Source organism: Equus asinus, chromosome 27, assembly GCF_041296235.1.
Source record: "Equus asinus isolate D_3611 breed Donkey chromosome 27, EquAss-T2T_v2, whole genome shotgun sequence".
Lineage (NCBI taxonomy): Eukaryota > Metazoa > Chordata > Mammalia > Perissodactyla > Equidae > Equus > Equus asinus.
In genome coordinates, this window is record NC_091816.1 from 36465814 (window position 1) to 36490496 (window position 24683).

At 38.6% G+C, this 24683-nt stretch overlaps 1 protein-coding gene across 2 annotated transcripts in view; it reads left to right on the forward strand.

Annotated features, from left to right (window-relative positions):
• CSMD1 (CUB and Sushi multiple domains 1) overlaps window positions 1-24683 on the forward strand; it is a 1835848-nt gene that overhangs the window by 1785584 nt on the left and 25581 nt on the right. For both annotated transcript variants that reach the window (XM_044760557.2, XM_070499942.1), the window contains 8 exons: window positions 7683-7871; window positions 10856-11029; window positions 11871-12053; window positions 18303-18479; window positions 19112-19291; window positions 21649-21822; window positions 22116-22289; window positions 23867-23940. In XM_044760557.2, the coding sequence (XP_044616492.1) occupies window positions 7683-7871; window positions 10856-11029; window positions 11871-12053; window positions 18303-18479; window positions 19112-19291; window positions 21649-21822; window positions 22116-22289; window positions 23867-23940 (1325 nt within the window). The remainder of the gene's footprint in view (window positions 1-7682; window positions 7872-10855; window positions 11030-11870; window positions 12054-18302; window positions 18480-19111; window positions 19292-21648; window positions 21823-22115; window positions 22290-23866; window positions 23941-24683) is intronic.

A 24683-nucleotide genomic window follows, 5' to 3' on the forward strand; every position in this document is an offset into this window, starting at 1 on the left:
TATCTATACTTTTGTAGGATTGGGTGTTTAAATTCAGAGATATAAAATATATTTCCCTGTGTGATTACATACAAGACAATAAAATTTTTTTTTTAAATACGGCGTTCATGAAGGTTTGGTTATGGCTTGAAAGGAATGGAAAAGGAAACAAGAAGAAAACTTCACCACAGAACCACTATGTGTAGAATTGCATTGATGTGTTCATGAAAAATTATGTATATCATTACGTTTTCAAAATTTTTAAATGGTAAAATTTTAAAATAAAAGGAAACATAAGAACCAGTTACATTTTTGAGGCTTTATTCAATATGACTCTTGTTCATATTTAAGGATAAGTGGCAGCCAAAAGCATTTATCATCGCGTGTCGACGCCCTAGGAAGTGAATGGGGGACACTTGCCAAGAGCAGGAGGGGCGCTGGGGCTGGCAGCTCCCCGAAGCTGCCCTGAGACGCCCTCCTCGAAGAGTGTTATCCACTGTGCGGAAGGGGAGTGAGCGCTTCTCTCTTCGATTTTTCAGTGCGCCATACGTTATTGTTATCTACAGCACTGGGCTGGACAGCACATCTCTGGAACTTGCTCATCTGAATATAGGGTCTTAGGGTTAACGCTGAGCCTCAGTCTTCTTATATGAGTAGTCGAGGAAATAATACCTTCCTCATGGGTTTCTGTGAGTTCTAGATAAACCGATGTATGTGAAATGCTCAGGAGAGTACCTGGCACAGAGTAGGTACTCAGTTCCCCCAGTCCCTGTCCCCTGCCATGCCTCTGAAATTTATGTTCTCTCAGGAAAGCCAGGCAGTCAATCACAGTCTACTGCAGTCGATTAAAACATTTCTCTTTTATCAAACCTGAATATCTCAGTTATAGCTAATACCTACTTCTTTATCTTTATCAATTCTTGATAAAAGATGAAACGTGACTTTCATATATTTGAAAAAGTCGTAAATTGCTTTTATTTCTTCTTTTTTTCTCTGTGAGCAGTAATCTTATATTTAAAATTTTGATTCATCCCGTTAGTAAACAAGCCCAAAATGTTTTTCTATGGAATACACTGAATATTGCATTATTTCCTCTTTGTCCTCTAAACTTTGTATAATTCCTTCTATTGAAAAACTTTAAAATCACATATTACATGGAACTGTAATCAATTAGGAGTGCTCTTTTTTAAAATTAGTGAATTTTAGAAAATTTAAGAATTAGTGAACTAGTTCTTAGCCCTTTTCCACACCACCAAAGAGTATAAATTGGCTATTCCTACATTATGAAGCATTGTTTGCTTATTTTCCTGTTCATGATCAGGTTTTTAATGAGTAATTTTAAAAAAACAAGAGAGAAGAAAGAAACAGGAGTGAACACTGAAAGGAGATATAGGCGGGTTTTAACCGAAAAAAAAAATTCAGGAAGATATGGAAACAATTTCATTCCTCCCTTGCTCTCTCCCTGGCTCTCCCTCTCTCCCTCTTCTCTCCTTCCTTCCTTTCTTTCTAAAAGCCCTGAGACCACAAAGGGTGAGTGAGGTTCAGAAGTCATCAGAGCCACCTCGAGCATCCTTCTGCTTTTTTCAATAGACTGAGTCTCGAGAGTACCAGACTCACTTCCCACGTTGCGTGAACAGCGCTCCTTGAGAGAAAGCGCTGTCTTACACCCTGGCTGATTTCTGACTGAGCCCTAGAATGAAGGGCAATCAGACCCTCTCCTATGAGGAGACTTGTCAGTCAAGTCAGAGTCTTTCCTGGAACGGTTCTCTTTAAACTTTACCAGTTATACTACAGTGAAGCTTTTTTAAGAAACAAAAGATCAGAAAAAATAATAAGGGGTAAGAATGATATATTTGCCAATTCGGTCTGTGATTTAGTGACTTTAAATAAAACAATTTTTAATAAAGGTAGAGAATCAATGTAGCAGTATGCATTCCAGGCTCCTGCATCAATTATGTGTGGAATGCGTGATATGTTTTCCATGTTCCTGAACTGAGCAGATACTGGTGATATAGGGATGACACGTGGACAGGATCCTGTTTGTAAATTGGATAAAACTTTGAACTTTGTTCCCAGTTTACGCGTAGAATTAAGAATTAAGGTTTCTACTCTCCTTACTCTATTCCTATGTAATCTGGACACAGTTGTTTTTGTGTGGCTTTAAGGCAAAAGATCATCTTAAAACAATGACCTCTCTGCCAAAATTTTAAGCTCAAATCTGGCTTGTTAGGATAGCTGTTCACAGAGTAAACTATTAACTTAAAATTTAAATTTAAAAGGCCTACATGTAAGAAAATTCTCAATTTATTTTTATTTAAATTTTCTTTTCAATGTATCTTTAAAGTTGGGTATGAAAACCTCTTGTTATAGTGAAATATAGTAAAAAATGTTGAGTCAAATACATTTATAAATGTGTATGAATTTAAAAGCACAATGAAATCTAAAACCAATTGCAGTATAAACAATTGAATTTCTTATTACCTTTGAACCTGTAACTTTTGAGTCTCTTATGTTTTACTCTGGATACTAGATTTGTTAGGATGTCCAACTTCCTAGTCCCACTGTTGCCACTAAGCTCCCCCGAGAGTTTATACCCACCACTTCCTTCATGGTCTTTTGTCCAACAAGATTAAAGCAAAACTATTAAACTATTAATCTCAACTGCATAAATTTCTTCAAATTAAGCATTCCTTCCACCATCCTGTATCCCTTCCCATCCACATGTTCACTGGCCCTCTCCTTCACTTCCCCTTAAGGGTCTGTGCTAGTGAGAAAAGGACATTGATGGACATGTGTCAGACCTTTCAAACGTATTTGATTTAAGAGACAGAAACTGAAAAAGATGATCTGTCAGTGGACTGCCAATTGTGTGCAAAACTAGTGACCTTTTGTTCTCAGAATGTCACTCATAGGCATTTGAAAATAGATCTGTCTTATATTCAGGGTTTTTTTCCTTTGTAATTGCTAGTATTCTATTTGTTCAAAGAAACGGGAATTACCTATTCACATTAACGCAATGTATTTCTGCTAATTTTACTGGAGTCCAGTTTTTCAAATTTGACATAAAAACTCAGCCCATACCATTCAGTTTTGAACATTTACTTTGACAGTTTCTATTTACGTTTGCTTTTAGTCTAAGAATTATATTGAAATTTAAAAAATAATAAACTTAATCTCCATGGTTTGCCTGTCAAAACAAAAACAAATAGCAACAAATTTGACCAAAGGCACATCTCCCATGAAAGTAAGCTGTCAGCTGAGAGGTTGGGACTCATTGTTTATGCTTTTTACCAAACTTTGCAGGAGATGGATATGTTTATGGCCTTGATTGTGGTGATAGTTTTGCAGGTGCACCTTTATCCCTAAACTCTTCAAGTTGTATACATTAAATATGTACAGCTTTTTACATGTCAATCACACCTCAAAAAGTGGTTAAAAAAATACTTGTGGGAAATGGTATTGAGATCAAAGATTAGGAGGCACTTTGGATTCTGTTTTCATTTTTCAATTCTCAGCTAGATTTTGGGCATACAAGCTAAGATCCATGGTTCTGCTAGAAGCATCTCAGAGGCCCTTAAACGAAAACCTTATTAACTTTTTATTTATCATTAATCAATAAATGTTAATGAATGGGTAAATAACATAAAAGGTATATAAGGAAAATATATTTTGTTCAAAGTAAGAATTTATTATGAAAAATGTTTCTGAAAACTAGAGACAAAACTTAAAATTACAGTATTCAATTAAAAAACAATTGAAGTCTTCACAGGTTGTCACAGTCAAATAATAGGATGAAATCAAATACATAAGAAACCTACAAAGTTATTTTAGGAGTTTCACTGTCTAAACACCCAGAATCCATACTGTTAGTGACTATGGTAAATTGTCATGGCATATGCTGTTACTGCCTTTTACTTTATAGTCTAACAACCAGGAAGGAACAAATGTGCAGAAAGGTGTTTTAATTTCTATTTTGGAACAGCTGGAAAAGGAGCCTGGGACTGAAATTTGCCATATTTCCCTGTCATCTGAGAGAGTTTCATGAAAGCACAGGCATTGTTTTGGGTTTTACACAGAATCAAGGATGTGGAGCAGATATTGCTTTCAGTGCACAAGTGGGAAAAGTCAGGTTAATGAGACAGTGTGTCTGAGATGGTGTATAATGAGACGGTGATGGTGTGCGCGGCAGGACAGCAAAGCTGGTCTCGCTAGAGCAGCACTCAGAGCTTGGGTGCTTTGCCGAGTCCTGTGGTTTGAAGTATACCAAGGGAAAGTGGAGAGCTCACAGATACTGAGAATGAAGTAAAAAGGTTCCAATAATCAGCAATCAAGTTTCAAAAAATGGCATTTTAATGTTTCATTAGCCAGGTTATCTACACACTTGCTTAAAGAAAGTAGAGTGATAATTGGATAAAAAGGACTTTATTAGTCATCCAAAATTTTGAAAGAGAATACATCTTTGTAAAGTGGACATCATAGGAGGTGCAATGTTTTTGTTTCTATTTATATGTTAACTTGAATATTTTTAAAGATGACTTCTCCGAGAGTAAGAGTGTATGTACAATAGAAAAAGTTTAATATGTAGCCTATAAACTGCTATTGAGAGCTAAGACTTAGAGCCTGTCCTCTCCAAAAATAAAGAGAGGAGGAGGATCCTTTCGGAAATCACGTCACCAAGAAATACTGGTATGTTTTCGTAAACATGCTATACCAGATAGGAAATCAAGAGCCCTAATCCTTACCGAGGTCTAGTGTAACTATCTTTGCGACCTTGAGCATGTTACTGATCATTATATTAATTTCTTCCTTTGCCCTCCGGCATACACAAACGTCCCGAAGGAGCATATTTGTTGTGCCCTCCTGAACTTCTCCACACTGTGCCGAGTATAAACGATTTCAATACTTCTCAGTCTTTCCAGCTGATAAAATTCAGTTCTACGTCAGGTTTTAACACCTGGACATGAAACCCCAGTCTCAGCTCTTAGCCAGCTGCGGGTGAGATGTTAGGATGTGGCAGTACACCTCCACAATGAGTCGCTTACCAGTTTCTTCTGATGCATTACCCTCTGCTGCACATCATGTTGCAAACTTAAAGTGTAAGGTAGTTCGGCAGGTCTGACTTACATCCACACCATTGACTTCGTTTGTCATTTATATGCTACAAGATGGTTTAAGTAATTCGATTCTTCCTTACACTTTGCTGACAGCTCACATCTGTCAATCAAGCAAGCTTCAGTCCACCAGATCCCGAAATAGGAATTGCGCACAAAATAGGACAAAGAAGAGGGATGGCAGAGTTATTTGTGTGGACCAACTGGCCACTCATGGACTATTCTGGCAGGTAGCCTGCTCCCCATATGGTAAAACACACCCATTTGCGATGACGACATGGAATATTTCAAAGTTCTCCCTGTCGTGGACAAATAAATCAAATTTTTCCTGCCCTAATTTTTCCCCCCAGCTGATAGATACAGCTGAATCTCCTGGTAGAGCTTCCAAAATAAATAGGAAGGAATATAAATAGATGTTTCTGACTGCAACTGTATAGGACTAAATTCTAAAGGACTAATTCTATGGGGCAGGACTAAAAAAAGTGCACGAGCAGATTTAGAGTATTTCTAGACATACCTCTTACAACAACGTAAGAAACAATCCAGTTTTCCCGGTTGGAGCTTGTGGAATCTTTATTGTTAACAAGCATTTTTATTGCCTAGTACTTTAAGGGCCCTGAACCAGTGGAAGAATGGGAACTCAGCATTCCTGCATGCCTTCCAGGTAATGCTCTTGCAAACTGAAGTCCCAGAATGGGTGGCAGTAATGAGAGCATTCGAGTCTTCTACACCTCTCCTCTTTCCATGGGCAAGAGGGGCCACCAAGGAGAGTTCTAACCCAGAGTTTTAGAGCAATTGGTGTGAAACTCGAGATTCTAAAACCCCTCCTCCGGCCATTGTAAACTCAGAGAACAATCCATTTCTCAACCGGCAGAGAGAAGGATGCAAACGGGTCTCATTGTTGCTGTGACAACAACTGCTTCTCTGCCAGAGACTCCTTTTGCTTTTTCTTCTTATCTCCAGCCAGAGCCTTCTCCTGAGCTCCAAACCCATGATGGCAATTGCTTTGTACCTTTCCTCTTTCTCAGCCACCATGCAATTAGGCTATATTATGGAAAGCTGGGCCAAAATATAAAAACACAAATAAAAAAAGGAGAAGCTCAACTAGGGCAGTTGAGCATTTGGGATCTGCTGGGTTTCCTAGTAGAGGTGTTCAGTAAATGGCTCAGTGCCTTCCACGCATCTTACCTAAGTGGTTTTCTCTACTCTCACTGCAAAAGAGTCTGATATTGTTTTCTGGACTATCTCCCAAGAGAAACATAAGCACAGACACAAACACAATGCTGTCTTTAGCATTCGGGCCGAGGACACATCTTGCTGCATATGAGGGTTCCATACAAGGGAACTGCTTCTATCTCCTGGGTTTGACATGCAACTCCAGGTGCCAGAGGGGCCTATGCGGTTGTCTTCCAGGTTATAAAAATAATGTATCTTCCCAGTTTATTAGATTCCCTCCTAGTAGGTAATTCCTGCTATTTCAGTGGGTTTTGTTACAATTTTATTGTGAACGCAATGCGCTCTGGAGCCTTAAAAATATCTGCCTATGCTCCATAAACATGTTTGTGGTTCTTTTTTAACTCAAAAGAACTTGAGTCTTTCTTATACAAACTCAGGTTGTCTTAAAAAGCAGAGAACATTATTCTACGGCACTAAAAGGGACCCTTGTGATCCTCTATTCTGCCCCACACCTTCCTCCTTCGTACCGAGAGGATATCGAATGCACAGACAGGGGAATGGATTGCCTTTGGCCGCTGGGCCCCATGATGTGCAGCGAGTGCCTGAGAACTCATTGCACAACCGCTTTCTGAGCCAGAAATATCTGGAGAGAGTGCAGCTTCCATAGCAGCTGCCTCATTCACTGGTGTGGTGGGTCAAAGCACGAGATAATCAGAGGCTCTTTCTTTTCCTCTGCACCTGCAAAAGCACACTGCTAATTCCGTCACAGATGCCAACAGGCATTCAGGCTAATAGAGTGCCATTCAGATTAACCAGAGCGTGTCCCGCATGCCACCACAGACCATCGGCTGTGGGGCTCTTTCTGAAAGGGGAAGAGGCTGGCTTGATTTACATTTCTCAGTGTTGATGGAAGCATTGTCATTTTTATTTGCATTAGACCTATTACAGAAATTACTTCAGGCACACGTATTGAAGCATTAATGCCTGTGGGTGTAGGGTGTCATTGATTATTGTCACAGACTGTCCTAAAATGTTGCACTTGAGTAAAAATATTTAAACTAACTTCAGCCAGTTCTATTTTAACATTTTCATAACATAAAAACTTAACCAAGCAAACTGATTTTAGACTTTACGTTGAAGAAACCTATTATTAGGAAATAGTTAAAGGAAATTAGCCTCATGTTCTTAAAATTGCTATAGTAGCTGATACATTGCTTGACATTTTTTGAAGCGTAACAGCCCAAAGCAACGGGTAGAACTCATGAAAGGAGGAGTGTTTTTTGATTATTCTTGGCTATGATATTGTCATCTTGCAAACTTTCTGAAGTGATGACGAGTTTGCCTTCTTTTCCAATCTGTTTTGTTTATAAAAGTATCGCCATATGTAAATGATGTGTAATATGTTTTCTTTTCCAGTGGTGAACTGTTCTGATCCAGGCTTTGTGGAAAATGCCATTCGTCATGGGCAACAGAATTTCCCCGAGAGTTTTGAGTATGGAACGAGTGTCATGTATCATTGCAAGAAAGGATTTTACTTGTTGGGATCATCCGCCTTAACCTGTATGGCAAATGGCTTATGGGATCGCTCTTTACCCAAGTGTTTGGGTAAGCGAGGGTTATTTTGGATTCTTGTGCCACAGAGCTCTATAAAGGCACCACCAACAGAACAAATTATTTTTTCAAGTATTCATAAAGTATTGGTTTTTAATTCTTTCTAACCCCCCATCATGAAGTGTATAAATTATTATGATATCTTTATAGATTGCCTAGAAATCACAAAATACAACCCAAATTTGTTTAAAAGGATAAAAAGTGGGGGCACCCACACTGGCATGCTCACATACCTGGCCCTAGAGAGAAATGGTCCCAGCTTATTGGGCAGCACTTGGACCCATTCTGTCTTTGTCTCTACTTGTCACTGCTTGTCTTCTGCTTCAACGCAGTGGATAGGCTAATTCTTCACAGTTCAAACATGGCGGCCAGCAGCCTCAACACCGTGTGTCTCTCAGCTTCACTCTTTCGGGACCCAGATTCAGAAATATTAACAAAGCACTCTGGTACAGAGTATCCTTCTGTTGACCTGTGGATCCTAGTATCTGTGGATACTAATTTGGTCTCATGAGCAGTTCTGGTAGAGTCAGTAGTTGATACAATAAAAAAGATATTATCTTGATAGTAATTTCCTCCTGATCCATATGTTTAAATAAGAAGAAGGCATATTGCCCTGAAGAATGGAAGTGTTCTTCTGGGCAGACAAAATTATAGATCACCATTATAGCTCCCGTCAAAACATTACTGTCAGTATATTTTAGACCATATAGATTAACAAGAACACTTTTTTTTTTTACCCAAATAGCTATAGTCTTACTTTCTTTCACTTGAAAAAGCATATTGTCCCTTAGCCCCAAGAGAATCATCTTGTTAAACCATGGTCTGAAAATTTAGGAAAAAGAGTCACTCTCTTCCACCATTTTAAAATCAGGCAGAAACAAAAAAATCCTTGTAATCGAAATCTTATCTTCCTAGTATGCATTTTGTGTGCATAAATAAAATGGGAAATGGCAGTTATGTTATGAATTGAATTTAGTGAAAACAAAGGATCTATTTTATCTCTTGCAATTACAGCATTTTCAGTACATTGTCAGCGTGGCTTAGTACAGGAGATTTTTTCCTGCAAGTCAGTGTCACTCACAACTCCCTCCAATCTACATGGAAACTTGTCTCAAATTCTAACTATAACAATACAATCAATTTCCATGGAGAAAAAGAGTGATGACTTTTAAAAACAAATGCACAGCCTCATATGACAGAAAATGCATCTATACATGTATTTCAATCTTTAGCAAATTTTCTCTGTGTTCTGGTTTTCTCTGCCTTCACGACACACATGGGAATTTTTCAGAGAAATTCTTTTTTTTCCTTTTTTCCCCAGACATTTCTTTTACATCTTCCCTGGCTTATGTGAGCCTTCTGTTAATTTTTGTAACAGTGCCAGTGTGCTCCAAATCTCCAGGAACCAGGTTTTAACTGGTCTCATTTTCCTAGGGGGCTGGTTCTCATCACTTGTTGTCATTAACAATTGGAATTATCATGAAGATGGGAATACAGGTCCTCAGAGGAGCATTTTGCTTTTACAAGCTCATAGCAGCTAAGCTGCATCTCTATTTTTTGCTGTTGTATGGTTTCACTGGTTTTTTTTCTCTGTTATTTCACCTAGAACTGGTCATTTACCAACCATTTCACTGATTCAGCTCTAATTAGATTCTTTTAGGACTCTATCTAGATAAACTCTTGTTGTCCAATGAATGGATGTCTTGTTCTCCAATGAATGCAGACAGTATCAGTATGAGGGCTAATGTGACTCAGGGGGTGGAGGATGCCTTTCAACCTTTTAAATCTGCCTCTCTGGTTGATAAAACTCTTGGGTTGCCAATAATCAAATGCAATTCCTTTAGGGTGTTAAATCAGTTACCTTTGAATAATTTGTTGGCAGCCTGCGTCCATTTAACTGTTTGCATGTAGCATAGTTTGTCCATTGTTAACCCTTATTTGGGACTTTATATAAAGGGAGAGGTAAATCTTCACTATCTCTTGTTAATCTGGATTCCAGAATATGTCTTTTTGAGGGATAATTTATGAATAGATTATGGGCTTAATTTGGCAAACTTTTAAATAAATGAATGGAAATATTTAGATTATTTTATAGAATAACAAGGAAAAAATTAATCAGTAATGTATTATAGTTTTACTTAAATATTTTAGACAAATATTTTTTCCTTAAATATTTTCATTATTAATAATAATTAGCCACCTAGTCATTTTTATTTATTTACTTATTTATTTTTTGAGGAAGATTAGCCCTGAGCTAACTTCTACTGCCAATTCCTCTCTTTCTGCTGAGGAAGACTGGCCCTGAGCTAACATCCTTGCCCATCTTCCTCTACTTTATATGTGGGACGCCTACCACAGCATGGCGTGCCAAGTGGTGCGTAGGTCTGCGCCCAGGATCTGAACTGGTGAACCCTTGGCTGCCGAAGCGGAATGTGCAAACTTAACCACTACACCATCAGGCTGGCCCCTAGCCACTTATTCAAAAAAAGTTATTAGAATGGTCTTCCGAGACGTGCAAACTAGAAAAGCAATTAGATTTGACAGTTTTGTCCCCAACTGATAAAATAATGGAAATAGTTTTGATGGATCTATGTTAATTGCTAAAATTTCATATAGTATTGCTTATTTGAGATACAATTAGGAGCAGATGGAAAAAATTTAGGCAGAGTGACTTTCTCATTCAAAGCCTAAATGTAAGTTTATACCTTAAGCAAAGCTACTTTAACTTAAGATTAGGAAAAAGAATCATTGAGAGACCCTTTCCTTATCTTCAGTAATATATAAATATTCAAGGCAGGGGGAGTGTCCTCTGGAAATTGGTATTTCTTATCTCTAGGGAACTTCAGGGATATGCCAGTATATTTAAGTGTTTTTCATTAATAGGTGATGTTTGTATGGGTGTCTATGTGAGAGACTTGCCAATGCGAGGCAGGTGAACGGGAATGATGTACTTATCTCTTTTAATTTTTCCTCTGAAGCTATATCATGTGGACACCCAGGGGTTCCTGCAAATGCTATCCTAACTGGAGAACTGTTTACCTATGGCGCCACAGTTCACTACTCATGCAAAGGGAGCCGGAGTCTTGTAGGCAACAGCACTAGAGTTTGCCAAGAGGATAGTCACTGGAGTGGAGCACTGCCCCACTGTACAGGTGAGAAATCACACAATTAGGTAATTATCTGAAATACTGCATAATAGTGCAATTATTTGAAGTTGTTATTATTCCATTTCCAGCCAAATATGCCCTCGTTATAGATCACCATCATCATCCTCTTCATCATGCTCATCTTCATCATCATTCCCGTCATCCTCTTCATCATCATCACCATTACGCTCATATCCCGTCACATGTTCTGTAGGAGCCCCAAGAGTTTCTTTGTCACCCTCACTACGAAGCTTGCTTACGTTGACTCACTCTGGCCCAGTTTGTACTTTATTCCTTTTCTGTGCTTCCTTTCAATTCTTCCACATCTTTCCTGTCTCTATAATCAGTAATTACATTGATCCTCTCTGAAAAAAAACGATCATCTTAATTCTTCCATGAGTGTTTCTTAAATAAATAAAACAGTGAATCGGAAACTTGGATATAATGGAGAAGAATCAAACCTCTCACTTGATTTTTTTAAAATTCTCAACACACCTTCAGCCCCGTCTCCCTTTTACTGTTCATACTGACGCGTCAGGTGGACAAATCTCGCGCTGGCCATTGCCATTCTCAGTGTTTTATTTCTTCTAAAGAATATCAATTATTGCCGTAACTGCATTTTAATAAGCTATTTTGATTTTAGTTGCACAAGAACAATTTCTTAAAGCTTTCCATTTTTGTGCTGTAATAAAGAAAACGTTTCTCACAAAATTTCCAGAATGCCATATAATTGTAACCCATGTTCAATGCCCATTTAAATAACTTTTTGTTCTGTTTAACCCAAACAGCTCTGTTTTAAAGAAGTCTAACCACATTGTCTATTGCCATATGTGTTTATGTTCAACAGGGAATAATCCTGGATTTTGTGGTGACCCAGGGACCCCACCACATGGATCTCGGCTTGGAGATGAATTTAAGGCCAAGAGCCTTCTACGCTTCTCCTGTGAGATGGGCTACCAGCTGAGGGGCTCCCCTGAGCGAATGTGTTTGCTCAATGGGTCGTGGTCAGGGCTGCAGCCTGTGTGTGAAGGTGAGTAGATTCAAGCCTGAAAGGCAACCTTTCAAGTTGAAACCATGGAATTCATTCTAAAATGACCAGTAATATTCCACAGAAATCCTAGAGATTTAGACTATTTGCACAATAAACGATTTTCCCCCAAAACGTATAAGAGAATCATCAAAAGCCATGACTGCTAACATGGAGATAGGCCTAACTTCGAAAGATCATATGACACTGGTTATTACGCTTTGAAAGTTTATAGCCCAAAGGAGGTTTCTGATCTCTGGTAATAATCTCCGTGTGATTTGCAGCATTTTGTGCTTGCTGGAGGTGAATAACTGAGGTGAAGGAGCAATGACTAGGAGCAGTGTAAATCAAGAATGGAAATTTCCACAGGTTGGAACAGGTCTTAATTCACATACTTTCCAAGCTACCGTTGGCCCTCACTCAGAGCACTGCATACGGAAGAATCTAGGGGTATTTTCTGTATAATAATTTGGAGTGAATACATTTTATTGTAATATTTGAGAGGCATCATAGGAAATGGTGGGGTCCCCAATAATAATAGTAAAAATGTTACGGATACTTTATAGACCCTGTGTCACGTATGGGCAACACTCACCTTGAGCAAAGGTGAGCTGAGATATCATGGGCTTGTTTAGAGTCCAGAAAATAACTGACTTATAATTCAGACAGATAGGACTTTAAATATTAGAAAGTTTTTGCATACAAACTTTTCAATTACTTAATTTTTGAGTCTAAAATGGTTACACAAATTAATTAAATATTTATTTTTATATGTATAAACACTTTCTATATAATTTGATCAACTTGAATAAATTATCAATATCAATATCAATACCAGAAATATAAATCAAGTTTCTGAATCTTCATTTTCTCTACTCTACTATGCCATCTCTACTTATCCCTTTCTCTCATTTTATTATGTGTGTTATATAGATAAGTTGAAAATAATATATATGTATAAATCTAACTATATTGTATATGACAATTATATTATATGTAATCTACATAATATAAATTTTACATATATATAAAAATAAGAAAATATGAATATATACATAGACACATATGCATGCATGTCTATGTGTTTGTATATGTTCTAATTCAGAGTCAAAGATTATGTTGGAGATATCTATATATTATCATATATACAGATATCTAGATATACCTGAGATATCTGTATTTACAATAATCCAAGATAGCTTTTGACTCCAAATTGCCTCTTGACAATCAAATTAGTGTAAATCTTGAGATTACACTCTAAAGAAGTTGATGTAACTCAAATATTTCTGAAGAGCGGTGGGAAAATGTCACCTGCAGCTGTGAATTGTAGGATTGTACGTTTTTTTACTGACTGAAGTATGTTACTATAAATTAGTAGACTATTTCTTACTCAGATACAATTTCCTCAGTTTCCTCCTCTCTTCTAGATTTTAATATTAAAATTTGCATGATAGCATGTCTTTCTCACCAAGACCAGAGTGTTTTCTCTTCCATAATTTAGTACCTCAAAGTTATACATGACTTTCGTAATCTATGTTTACATCCAATCCAATCTTTTCCCTCTATACTACACCTGTGAATTGTTGGTCCAGAGTATATTTGAGTATTATGAAAATTAAATAAGACTTACACTTCAATCTACAACATATTAAATGGTGGTAGGCTAGCCTTATTGAGAACAACTATAAAACAACAAAATATATGAGGCAATCATCTGTTGTCATTAAACAACAGACAGTACATCACTACGTTCTTTAGGAAAAAAGAAATAAATGAGATGAACTCCATAATGCCCCTGTCATTCTGTATTTTTCTTGCTGTGAAGTTGGGAAGTGGAACCCATGTGGTAGACTGGCTTGGTGAAGTGATGAAGTAGAAATTGTTCTGGGCTGCTGGAATGAAATGTGCAGGATAGGGAATCTGAGAAGGGGGAGCTAAGAAAGGGAGATCCCAGAAGTCTGTGTGAGCATTCACTGGGTGACTCGCCTGAGGGCTGGGATGACAAGGATGGGTGAGGCTCAGTCATGCAAGGATCTGTTGCAGAGTTGAGAGTGGACGTGTGATATTAAAAGTCATACCAGGGACTGGCTTGGTGGTGTAGTCGTTAAGTGTACATGCTCCACTTGGTGGCCCGGGCTTTGTGGGCTCTGATCCTGAGCGTGGACCTACACACCCCTCATCAAGCCATACTGTGGCCACATCCCACATGCAAAATAGAGGACGATTGCCACAGATGTTAGCTCAGTGACAATCTTCCTCACCAAAAAAAACAAAAAAAGAAGTCATACCATACAGAGAAATGTTGGAGGCCCAGAAAGCCCATACATTATGAAAATGTACCACCCCCTAAAATAAGGAGAACATGCTAAAACTAAGAGAAAAAATTTGTTAGGACTAAGACTAAACAGATCTCCTCTAATAAAGAATGAATCTGAGGATAAGACCCAAAAGACCTATAACTAATTTAAAAGCCCAGCAGAACAAAACCCAACATCTTTTAAAGGAATGGCATAATGCATACATTTCATTCACAATGTCCAGCGTGCAAGGAAAATTACTATATATGCAAGACTCAGGACAATATGACCCATAGGCAAAAACACAAACGAACTAACCCATAGAAATAAAATCTGATCCCGAGATGACCCAAATGTTGGACATGACACACAAAGCCTTAAAGCAGCTGTTAAAAATATGTTCAAGGATTTAAAGTAAGTTAGAGTTATAAACAGAAAATTTCAACAAGAGAAATGGAAATAATAAAAGGGAATCAAATGAAAACTCTGGAATTGAAAAATACACTATCTGATGCGAAAACTTTGCTGCATGAACTTAGATTAAAAATGGCAGAAAGGTCAGTTAGCTTGAAGGCAGATCAATGAGAATGATGCTGTCTGAAAAATGGAGAGAAAAAAGATGAAGAAAAAAACCCCAGTACGATAGTTTCCTGTGATATACTATCAAGCAGATTAACACACTTGTAATTGGAGTACTAGAAGAAAAAGAGGAGAGAGAATGGGGCAAGAAAATATTTTTAAAATTTTTGGTTAAAAGTCAACCAAATTTGGTGGGAAAATATAGCTCTCAAAAACTCAATAAATCTCACTTGGATACATTCATGTTCTATTAGGAATGGAACTTTCTGGAGAGTCTGTAGCTTTCTTTTTTATTTTTTCCCTCACTTCTTAGCATAGGTCCAAATCTTTGGGGTACATATTATTTTCTATAGACAAGGGGAGTTACCTGTGACTTTTTCAATTCCAAAAAGGTTAGCCATGACCACATATTCAATACCCCAACCAGGATCATAGCCCTCCTAATGAAATTACTTCTCTGAATCTATTAAAAACATTAGATCCTGATGGGACATTTCAACGAATTCTAAAAAGGAGGAGTTCATGAGTCATAAAATAATAACATTTTTAAAACTCCTAAACATTAAAGAACTTATATTTTTAATATATTTCCATGATTTAAATTGTGTTTTCTTTGATAGCAATCTAATCTTTTAATCATAGGCTCATTAACTTAACTTCTCAAATTGGTATTCCTCATGAAGTTCTTAAATATAACTCCATCATTGATTTTGGTTGCATTAGGCAACTTTTAATCCTTTTTCCCATGAAATTATGATAAAGCCTACATTTTATTCAGGTAATGGATATGTGGATGATGATGAAGATAATGGAAATAACAATAGCATCAGCTGCCATGTATATCTTTACTATTACTAACATACCTGGTTGTTTCTAGGCATTTTGTGCATATTCTGTCTAATCTGGGAGCAATTATCTCTAGTATACCTATTTTACAGTGAAGACACTACAAGTTGAGGACTTACATTGATTGCTCACGTTTGCTTAACTTGTATGAGCAAAGATTCAAACCCCAAACTACCTAACTCAGTTTAGCAGCAATTTTCCTAATACAGCATGCTAAGTGAGTAGTACTGATATCTGTAAACACTAAAGTGTATTTGAAATAAGTATAATGCTACTTTACTAAGGAAAATGATCTTTTACCAAAAGGAGTCACATTAATCAAATGTTCTTAAAGTATTTAAAAAGAAATTTTAACTTTTAATTTTTAAAAAATCTTTTTTCCCTTCTCATGAGTCTAAATTTAATCTCTTCTTTCACTCTAGTGGTCATCTTCATATCTCATAACCTTCTGGCATTAGTACGAAAACAAGTATGTTGATGCTGTCTTCTGATTTTCAACTTCATAGGCATCACCAGCACTCAAAGTGTTTCTGTCAGAAAGAAAAAGTTAACCATGACTTTGATTTTATAGACTACAATATTTGAGAGGACTTTCTAAACATTAGGATGGCATTATTATGATGGGCATTCTTGTACTGACAATATGTTAGTCTATAAATTAAGCTGAATGTTTTGCCAATCACATCTCATTTTAGCTTAGTCCTTCACAGGTGACTTTTGAAAATTGCCACTTAGATCTTAATAGAAGATATGATTAGAATAAAATAATGACATGGGTGTCTTTTGTTGATTTGCTAAACTGTGAATTGGATCAATACAATTCTTTTCCGTTAGTCCATCTACTCAATAACTGTTGCATACTAAGTGATGAATCAACACTTGTTGAATGAATAATTGTCTTGAACAGTCCAACATCTTGGTTTTTTGCAATATGAAATTTTAATTTATATCACCACCATCATAGAACTTTTGAGCTTTAGAGAACATTAGATATCATGTACTTCAGGGTTGTAAATATATCTTTTCTCAAATGCCAGCCCAGAAACTGATGAAAGGACTGGGGTAGAAAGGACTGTAAGTTCAAACTCAGATTCATCATCAAAGAAGGTTATGATTGATTAGTTATGTCTGTCATGGGCACAGGTACAGAAGCGCCAGCATGTATGCTTTCTATTTGTCGAACAAGATCTAGTCCGACCCAAGGATAAGTGCATTTTCAACATAGTGTGATAGGCAATTCCATAAACTTCCATTACAGTGGCTTTTGTATGCTATGTACATTTTGCAGTCTGTTTTCTTCAATATCTTTGAGAAGAGTCTATCGTTATTCTCAAGGCTAGATTTGAAAGTGGAGCAACTAAATAGGCAAGACTGTTTTCAAATATTCAGTCATTCTAGGAAATGGCCTCGTGGTACACTCTTGTTATTAAAATCCAGCCACGGGTCACATTCTTTATATGTCTGCCTGTTTATTATTGTGGGAGGGCTAAGGAGGAAAAACAACTGTCTTTATGATAAATAGGCTCAACTAAAAAAGGAAAAAAAAAACATGTTGTAGATTAAACTCTTTACCTTGATGTACACCCAGCGACTGCTGAGCTTTCTCTGCTTGCTGACCAAGGAGCCCACAGGATAGATAGAGTGTAGACCTGTTGCACTGCCCGTCATTAGCTGAAGTCCCAAGACATGACGTTAAGATTGTCTGCAGAGAGTGTCAAGTGCAGCCCTGACAAAGCCAGTTCATCCAGCTGCCGTTAGACTTGGTGATATTGAGGAGACGTTTTACAGAACAGTTTAAGAGCAGTCACTTATAGTCCTCAGGCATCCCTTATTCTCCAAAATGCTCATCCTGGGGATGCAGAATATGACCCGATTTGCCTAGATTTTTCTAAAAACTCAGCTGTTGTATGAAGGGAGACACTTCTGAGTTGCTGATATCAAATACATCCTTTAAAAATCCTAATAATTTTATTTTTATAATATAAACGTGTTAAATATCAAAGTGGTAAGGCTTTGAATTTTCAGTGCTTTAGCTCTTCTTGAAGTAATGCACTTTAGAAAGGATGATATGAAAATGTAATTTTCACATTTGTAACATCAATACAGTAATGGGTGAGTTCTAAAGGAAATATCTTCTATAGTAATATGTCCTGTTTTTTTAATTTTTTAAAAAATTTTCTGAGGAAGATTAGCCCTGAGCTAACATCTGCTGCCAATCCTCCTCTTTTTGCTGAGGAAGACTGGCCCTGAGCTCACATCCGTGCCCATCTTCCTCCGCTTTTATATGTGGGATGCCTACCACAGCATGGTGTGCCAAGCAGTGCCATGTCTGCACCCGGGATCCGAACCAGCGAACCCCAGGCCGCCAAAGCGGAACATGCACACTTAACCGCTGCGCCACCAGACCAATCCCTGTCCTGTGTTTTTAAATAAATTTGTCATCTGTTACACTGATGACCTTGGTCTCTTGTACTTGACATTTTAGTAACAGATCACTCTTGGTGTGTCACTGTTTTTGTGTCCCTCACAGCTGTGTCCTGTGGCAATCCTGGCACACCCACCAATGGCATGATTGTCAGTAGCGATGGCATCCTGTTCTCCAGCTCAGTCATCTATGCCTGTTGGGAAGGCTATAAGACCTCGGGGCTGATGACTCGGCACTGCACGGCCAATGGGACCTGGACAGGCACAGCTCCCGACTGTACAAGTTCGTAACTAACCATCACACTAGACTCAAGGACATTACCATGATATCTACCTGATTGAGACAAACAAATTTATTTTTAACGTGTTTTATTCATTTTTAATATAGAGAGAAGAAAAGATATGCATGTATTTGATGTTATGACTCTATTTATCGGATACTTTTAGATTTTTCTTCACTTTCTTTTTTATATGGTTGACACTGCTTTAAATGGCCGGTTGGTCTGGGTTGGACATTGTAAAACTGAGGCCAAAAATAGTCAAGATTTGTTCTCTCTGTGGCCATTTAGCCTGAAGAGAAATAAGGAAAGTGGTTCTCTTATCGCAGCCTGAGTCTCTGTCCATAACTTTGTGGTGTGATTACACACCGTGCCTTACTAAAGACGAGACAAGGAAGGCAGCCAGCATCCACACAGCCAACCACCAATGCAATGGACATAATCAATTCTAAACCCATAGCCTCCTGACAGCCGGTCAGTAAAACTGTCAAACACAGGACAGTATTGCTGCAGTAATTTCACTGCTTAATTGCTTTGAAGAGCAGCTTAAGGAGAGTAACTTAAATAGAAACCTTGACTAATTCATTTCATGATAATTTTGTATTTCTCTAATTCTTTTTTGTTTCCCGTATGTTAGTTATAAGCTGTGGAGATCCAGGTACCCTGGCCAATGGCATCCAGTTTGGGACAGATTTCACCTTCAATAAGACCGTGAGCTACCAGTGTAACCCCGGCTATGTCATGGACCCTGTCACGTCCCCCACCATCCGCTGTACCAAAGACAGCACGTGGAGTCACAGCAAACCGGTCTGCAAAGGTCTGTGTCAGCACTCGGCGGTTTGAGTCATACAGAGAGAAGTCTTTATTGAATTATGTTTTATTTCATTTTGCAAGCATTTATGTAGTCCTTCCATGTGCTAGGAATTCTTGTAAACTCATTTGCCAGTATTAAATCACTTCATTTTCTTAATACTTTAATCTCAGTTTTGCATATAGGAAAACTGACTCACGGAGCGAGTTAGTAAACGGCTCAGGATCACAGATCAGGAATCGGAGACGTCAGGATTCAGATGACACTCGTCCTACCTCTAAGTCCGTGTTTGGAACCCTAATGCTTTGCTCTCTGAGTAACCATGTTAACCCTGGCTGTGTTCAGTCTTACCGCAGATATGACGGGGAATATCATCACAGGAATTTAGAGTCAGGTTAGAGAGAGAAGCAATGCTGAGACCGAAGATGCACGCAAACATGGAGGTGGGGTGCGAAGGTTTATGCCTCCTACAGTTGGACTTCCCAGGGAGAGCAGGGCAGGCTGAAGCCAGTCTAGGTGTCTTGAGCAAATTAGAGAGAGTGGGCTGGGTCCGTACAGTGACGAGGGAATGGGGCTGGGGAAAACAGTACAGGGACAAGGATTTGCACGGTTAGGACTTCTCCATCAGCACCAGAGAGAAAGTGTGCAGGCTTTCCTACCAGCTGGCCTAGAGGGGAGGAGCAGGGGTCAGAAGGGAGAGGAGTGGGGCTCAAAAGTGATCAGTGATCAAATATAAAAATGTGGTGTTTACTCCTTATTAGACCAGGAACAGGTAAAATAGTGTGAGAGTAGAGAGCCGGAACACTGGGGGGCCTTAAGAGGACAGTGCCATCTTCAACAGGCTCTGAAATACAGGCAGCTCTTGTGTAGACAGAGCTTGTTGGGAGTCCTGAATGAGACCTCAGTATTCAACACTATGACTTCCTCTCCCTTTGGACATTGGCATGTTCTTGGACTGTCCTTGTTTTACCTCCCACTAGAGTGTAAGGATGGCTCTGTCTTCTGTTCTTCCTTCTATCTGCAATTACTAATACTGTGCCTGTTACTTAGCAGGCACTACATTAATGCTTAATGGAACTCACAAAGTTGTGTTGGGGTGTTCTGGTCAAATGAGCATGTTGACGACAATTGTCAACAAAATGGTCTGGTCTCTGGAAATTCATATATGTTTTTATAGACTGCTGATGCTCTTTTTAATGCTTGTTGGATTAATAATTAGCGCCATGGCCGACCAGGCCGTTCCAGATGAGACTTCCTTCTCTCCCCCTGGCCTCTTCTCATGCTGGTCACCCTCCTCATCCCCTCTGTTGAACCACGCCACTTGTTACTCTTCCCGCCTGGGGGCCTGTTCACTTGACATTCCCCCTGTCTCAAACACGTGTTCCCCCAACTCTCACATATGGATTCTCAAGAACTGTCTATTGAAAAAATGAACAGATGGATGGAAGGTTGAATGGCAAGAGAAGGGCCTATTTCCAGCTGCTGAGTGTGCATGTGTGACTCTGTGTGCATCTGTGTGTCTTTCTCACATGAGAAAGTGTGAGCCTGAGCGTGTGTAAGAAAACACAGGTGAAAAAATGCAGGTGGGGTTCTTCTCCTGTGGCCTAAACGGTCATTGGCAAATCCCCAGGAAGCTCTTGGCTCCTCAGGGCATAAGATGTTTGGATAGTGCATCTTAGTACAGTGGCTAGCGTGGGGCAGGTGGATACGTGGGGCCAGCACCAACTGGCAGATCACCCCTGAGAATGTGTTCTTGCTCTGCGGCTCCAAGCACAAAGTCAACATCAGGCTCCGAGACTGTTATAAAACACTGGCAAGTGGTGTTTCACAGGGTCTCCTTTAACCATTTAAGCATTAGTTTTGTAATTATTCAGCAAATGGATCAACACAAAGTCTTTTGTAAATTATGTGCTATCTTTAAATAAAGAAAAGAATACTGCAGGAGAAATTCTTACCACCTGTACATATCCATTCAAAAGTTTGTCTTTTGTCATATGACTGAGCCCTCATTTGATTTGTCCTTGTTACCATCATAAGAAGACATAAATTGAATAAGAGTATTTCTTTCTTGCTGGCCGTGTACACATTGAGAATGTCATGTTCAATCCCGGTTTCTTTTACAGTGTGATGCGTTTTGACTTTGCCTTGCTTTTATGTACTCGATCTAAATTAATGAAGAGATACTGGAGAAAATTTTCATTATTTTGATTTACTGTCTTCCTCAGTTATTCTTTTCGTAAAGAAACACAACTCTATGTCGGTGTCATTTGTAATTCAGGTACAATTAAAATGTTGATCATTTGAGCATCGCGGTAGTGGTGGGGCCTCCAGAAAGTTTAATCTCATTTCTTCTTCGGAAGCAGCTGTCATGTGCACTCAGCCTCCTCAAGTACAGAACGGAAAAGTGGAGGGAGCAGATTTCCACTGGGGCGCCAGCATAAGCTACAGCTGTGTGGACGGCTACCAGCTCTCTCACTCCGCCATCCTGTCCTGTGAAGGCCGTGGGGTGTGGAAAGGGGACACTCCCCAATGCCTGCGTAAGTCCTCCAGCAAAACTTGCTCCTCGGGTCACCTTTGCAGAGGCACGGATGTACGAACCCTCAGGTTACAGTTTGAGGAAAACAGCGACATGTCACGTAGAGCCCTGCAGTGATATGTAAAACCTCAAATCTGAGACTGCACTGCCCCAGGGCGGATTATGTCCTTTCTGACATTTATTGGTTTATGAATTATACCTAAAGATTTAACAGGAACTAGTTAAGCAAGTTTAATAGGGTCACCTAATCCAGGGGCACACAGTGTCAGATGACTTCCTTGTTGTCTTCAACAGCCGTGTTCTGTGGAGACCCCGGCATCCCCGCAGAGGGGCGACTTAGCGGCAAGAGTTTCACCTATAAGTCTGAAGTCTCCTTCCAGTGCAAATCCCCCTTCATACTGGTGGGATCTTCAAGAAGAGTCTGCCAAGCTGACGGCACCTGGAGTGGCATACAGCCCACCTGCATCGGTAACCATGCCACGGCAGCCCTGAGGGCATTTTGGGATGAGGATGTTTCATTCTAAAATCGGGTCATTTGTGGGTACGCAGGGATGTTCCTGTAGATAATTCTTTGTGGAAGTGCTAATCAGCCAAGCCGAGGTGCAACCTCTCTTAAACGGGGCAGAGTAAGTTAGGAGTTTAAGTTAGAAGTCTGTTAAAATAGCTGCTAGACCAAGTTTTCTTGCCTCAGTGTCTCCATCTCCATCCGTCTCAACTGACAGCCACATCCTTTAGAGGAGAGACAGCTGTGTTCAAGATGCTGTCATGGCCCTTCTCCGGAACAGCCATCAGCAGGAGCACAGCCTCGCCCTTGCTTGACAGCCTTCCTCTCAATGTCCATCTTTCAGTCACTAGTGTAGCTCCTCCTAAACCATCCATACTGTTAGCAATCGTAGGAAGAGTTGCATTGGACCCTTATGTTCTGCTGACCTCAGAATAGGAGAATGAAAGTTGCAAGTCGGAAGAGACTTTATATGTGACCTAAACCCTTTGTTTTTAACTTAAATCTCCGCCTCATAGAAAGGGTTCAGATAGCAATTATATTTGTCTAAAGTCTCACTGTGAGTGGCATAGAAACCAAAACTCTTCATTCTGCATTCAGAGCAATTTTCGCCATCCCTCAGTGCTGCCGACTTACATGTGCTGCTGGCTTAGTTTCCTCCCCAGCTTTACCGAGCAGAAGGACGGGCATTCTGCATATTTGCAGTAGACAATTAATGAGTTATATTCTTGGTTTTTTTCTAAGAAATTGAATGATATCTACTTAAAAATAAAGACAGCATTAGAAATCTTTTCATTGAAGCACGTCTTTTTCTAATTATAGGAATGTTTACTGCCATTCGATTTAAACTCTTGCTGTACGGTAGCTGTCTCTATACTAAAAAAAATTTTTCTTCCCCCCGATGGGTTAGTTTCTCTTGAAGACAAAAATTTCTTAAAGTTAGCTATTTTTTTTCCCCACTAGCAGCTGGAAAGCAGCAAATAATAAAACTGCAGTGCCCTCTGATTGCTCAAGTCCTGCATTTTTTAGAAAAATGTCATTGTTGGTCTACCAATGCCATGCTTCAATCTGGAAGCATTAAACATATATCTCATTTTGAAATCTTGAGGAAAATTAATTCAAGAAATTTGGAATAAATTTTGGTTGACCAAAAGAGATGGCCATTAATTGAATAGTTAAAAAACAAAGGATCAAAAGAGAGAATTATTGAAAACAGTATATTATTAACCAACCAATATAGTATGTCAGTAGAGAGAAATTAAACCAGAGAATGGAAAAGAACGAGCTAATTCTGATACAGAAAATAACACACAGAGCAATGTAGAGTCTGATAAAGCACTAAAGATTAATATCGACTGAAGGTGTCTGAAAAGAAGATGAAAATAGCAATTCAATTTTTAGCTTTCATGTAAAACATCTTCCACATTTGTCAAAACATAATTTTCTCAATTTTGTAAGACCTTTTAGTAAAAATGTTGGAATTCCTTTAATAACCATATCTGCCATTCTCGGGTTTTTTTTTTTTTTTAATTGTGAATTTCAGATCCTGCCCATAACGCCTGCCCAGACCCTGGTACTCCACACTTCGGAATACAAAATAGCTCAAGAGGATATGAGGTATTCCATTTTTATTTTACTATGTTTTTCTGTAATTATAAAATGCAACTGATACTTAAACTTATGTGTATAATTTTATGGACCATATCTGATTTATGTTATATTTGCCCAAATAAAATTCATTCAGAGAGGATTTCTGTATGATATTTTAACTGTCAAAATCGAGATAACTGTGTGTATCTTACTATGCACAGTAGTAATTGCTATATTAGTTTATACTTGAAAGCACACACAATTTTGTATTTTTTGTCTGCTGAACTGACATGGCAGGTCTCAAACCAAACTGACTTGTCACTGAATAGCTACATATAAAAAAGACCCTGTTTAGTGACCTGATGTAATGGGCGAATAATACTAAATTCTAGAGACAAACACAGAAGAAAATGCATCCACCACCCTTAGGCTAAGCCTACTTCATGACAGCTCTTCTCCATATGATCTCTTCTAACTAGGTGAATGATTATTAGCATACTCCATATCACTTTTGAAAGTTCATTTGGATTTTTAAATAAAAAGTACATTAACAGTCAAGTAATACTGGCAGAATACCTAAAAACGAAAACTAATGGATCCTGAAATAAAATGTTTCAACCATCTTAAGTGATCAAGTGACTTTAGGGCTCTGATTATATGACTTTGAAAGCCAAAGTTAAATACGTCTACTCCATTCAAATTAGGGATCCCATTAATTTAGAATAGTCTTTTTCTTCAGCCGCTTTCCCCTATCTCTTCTGAAACCTAAA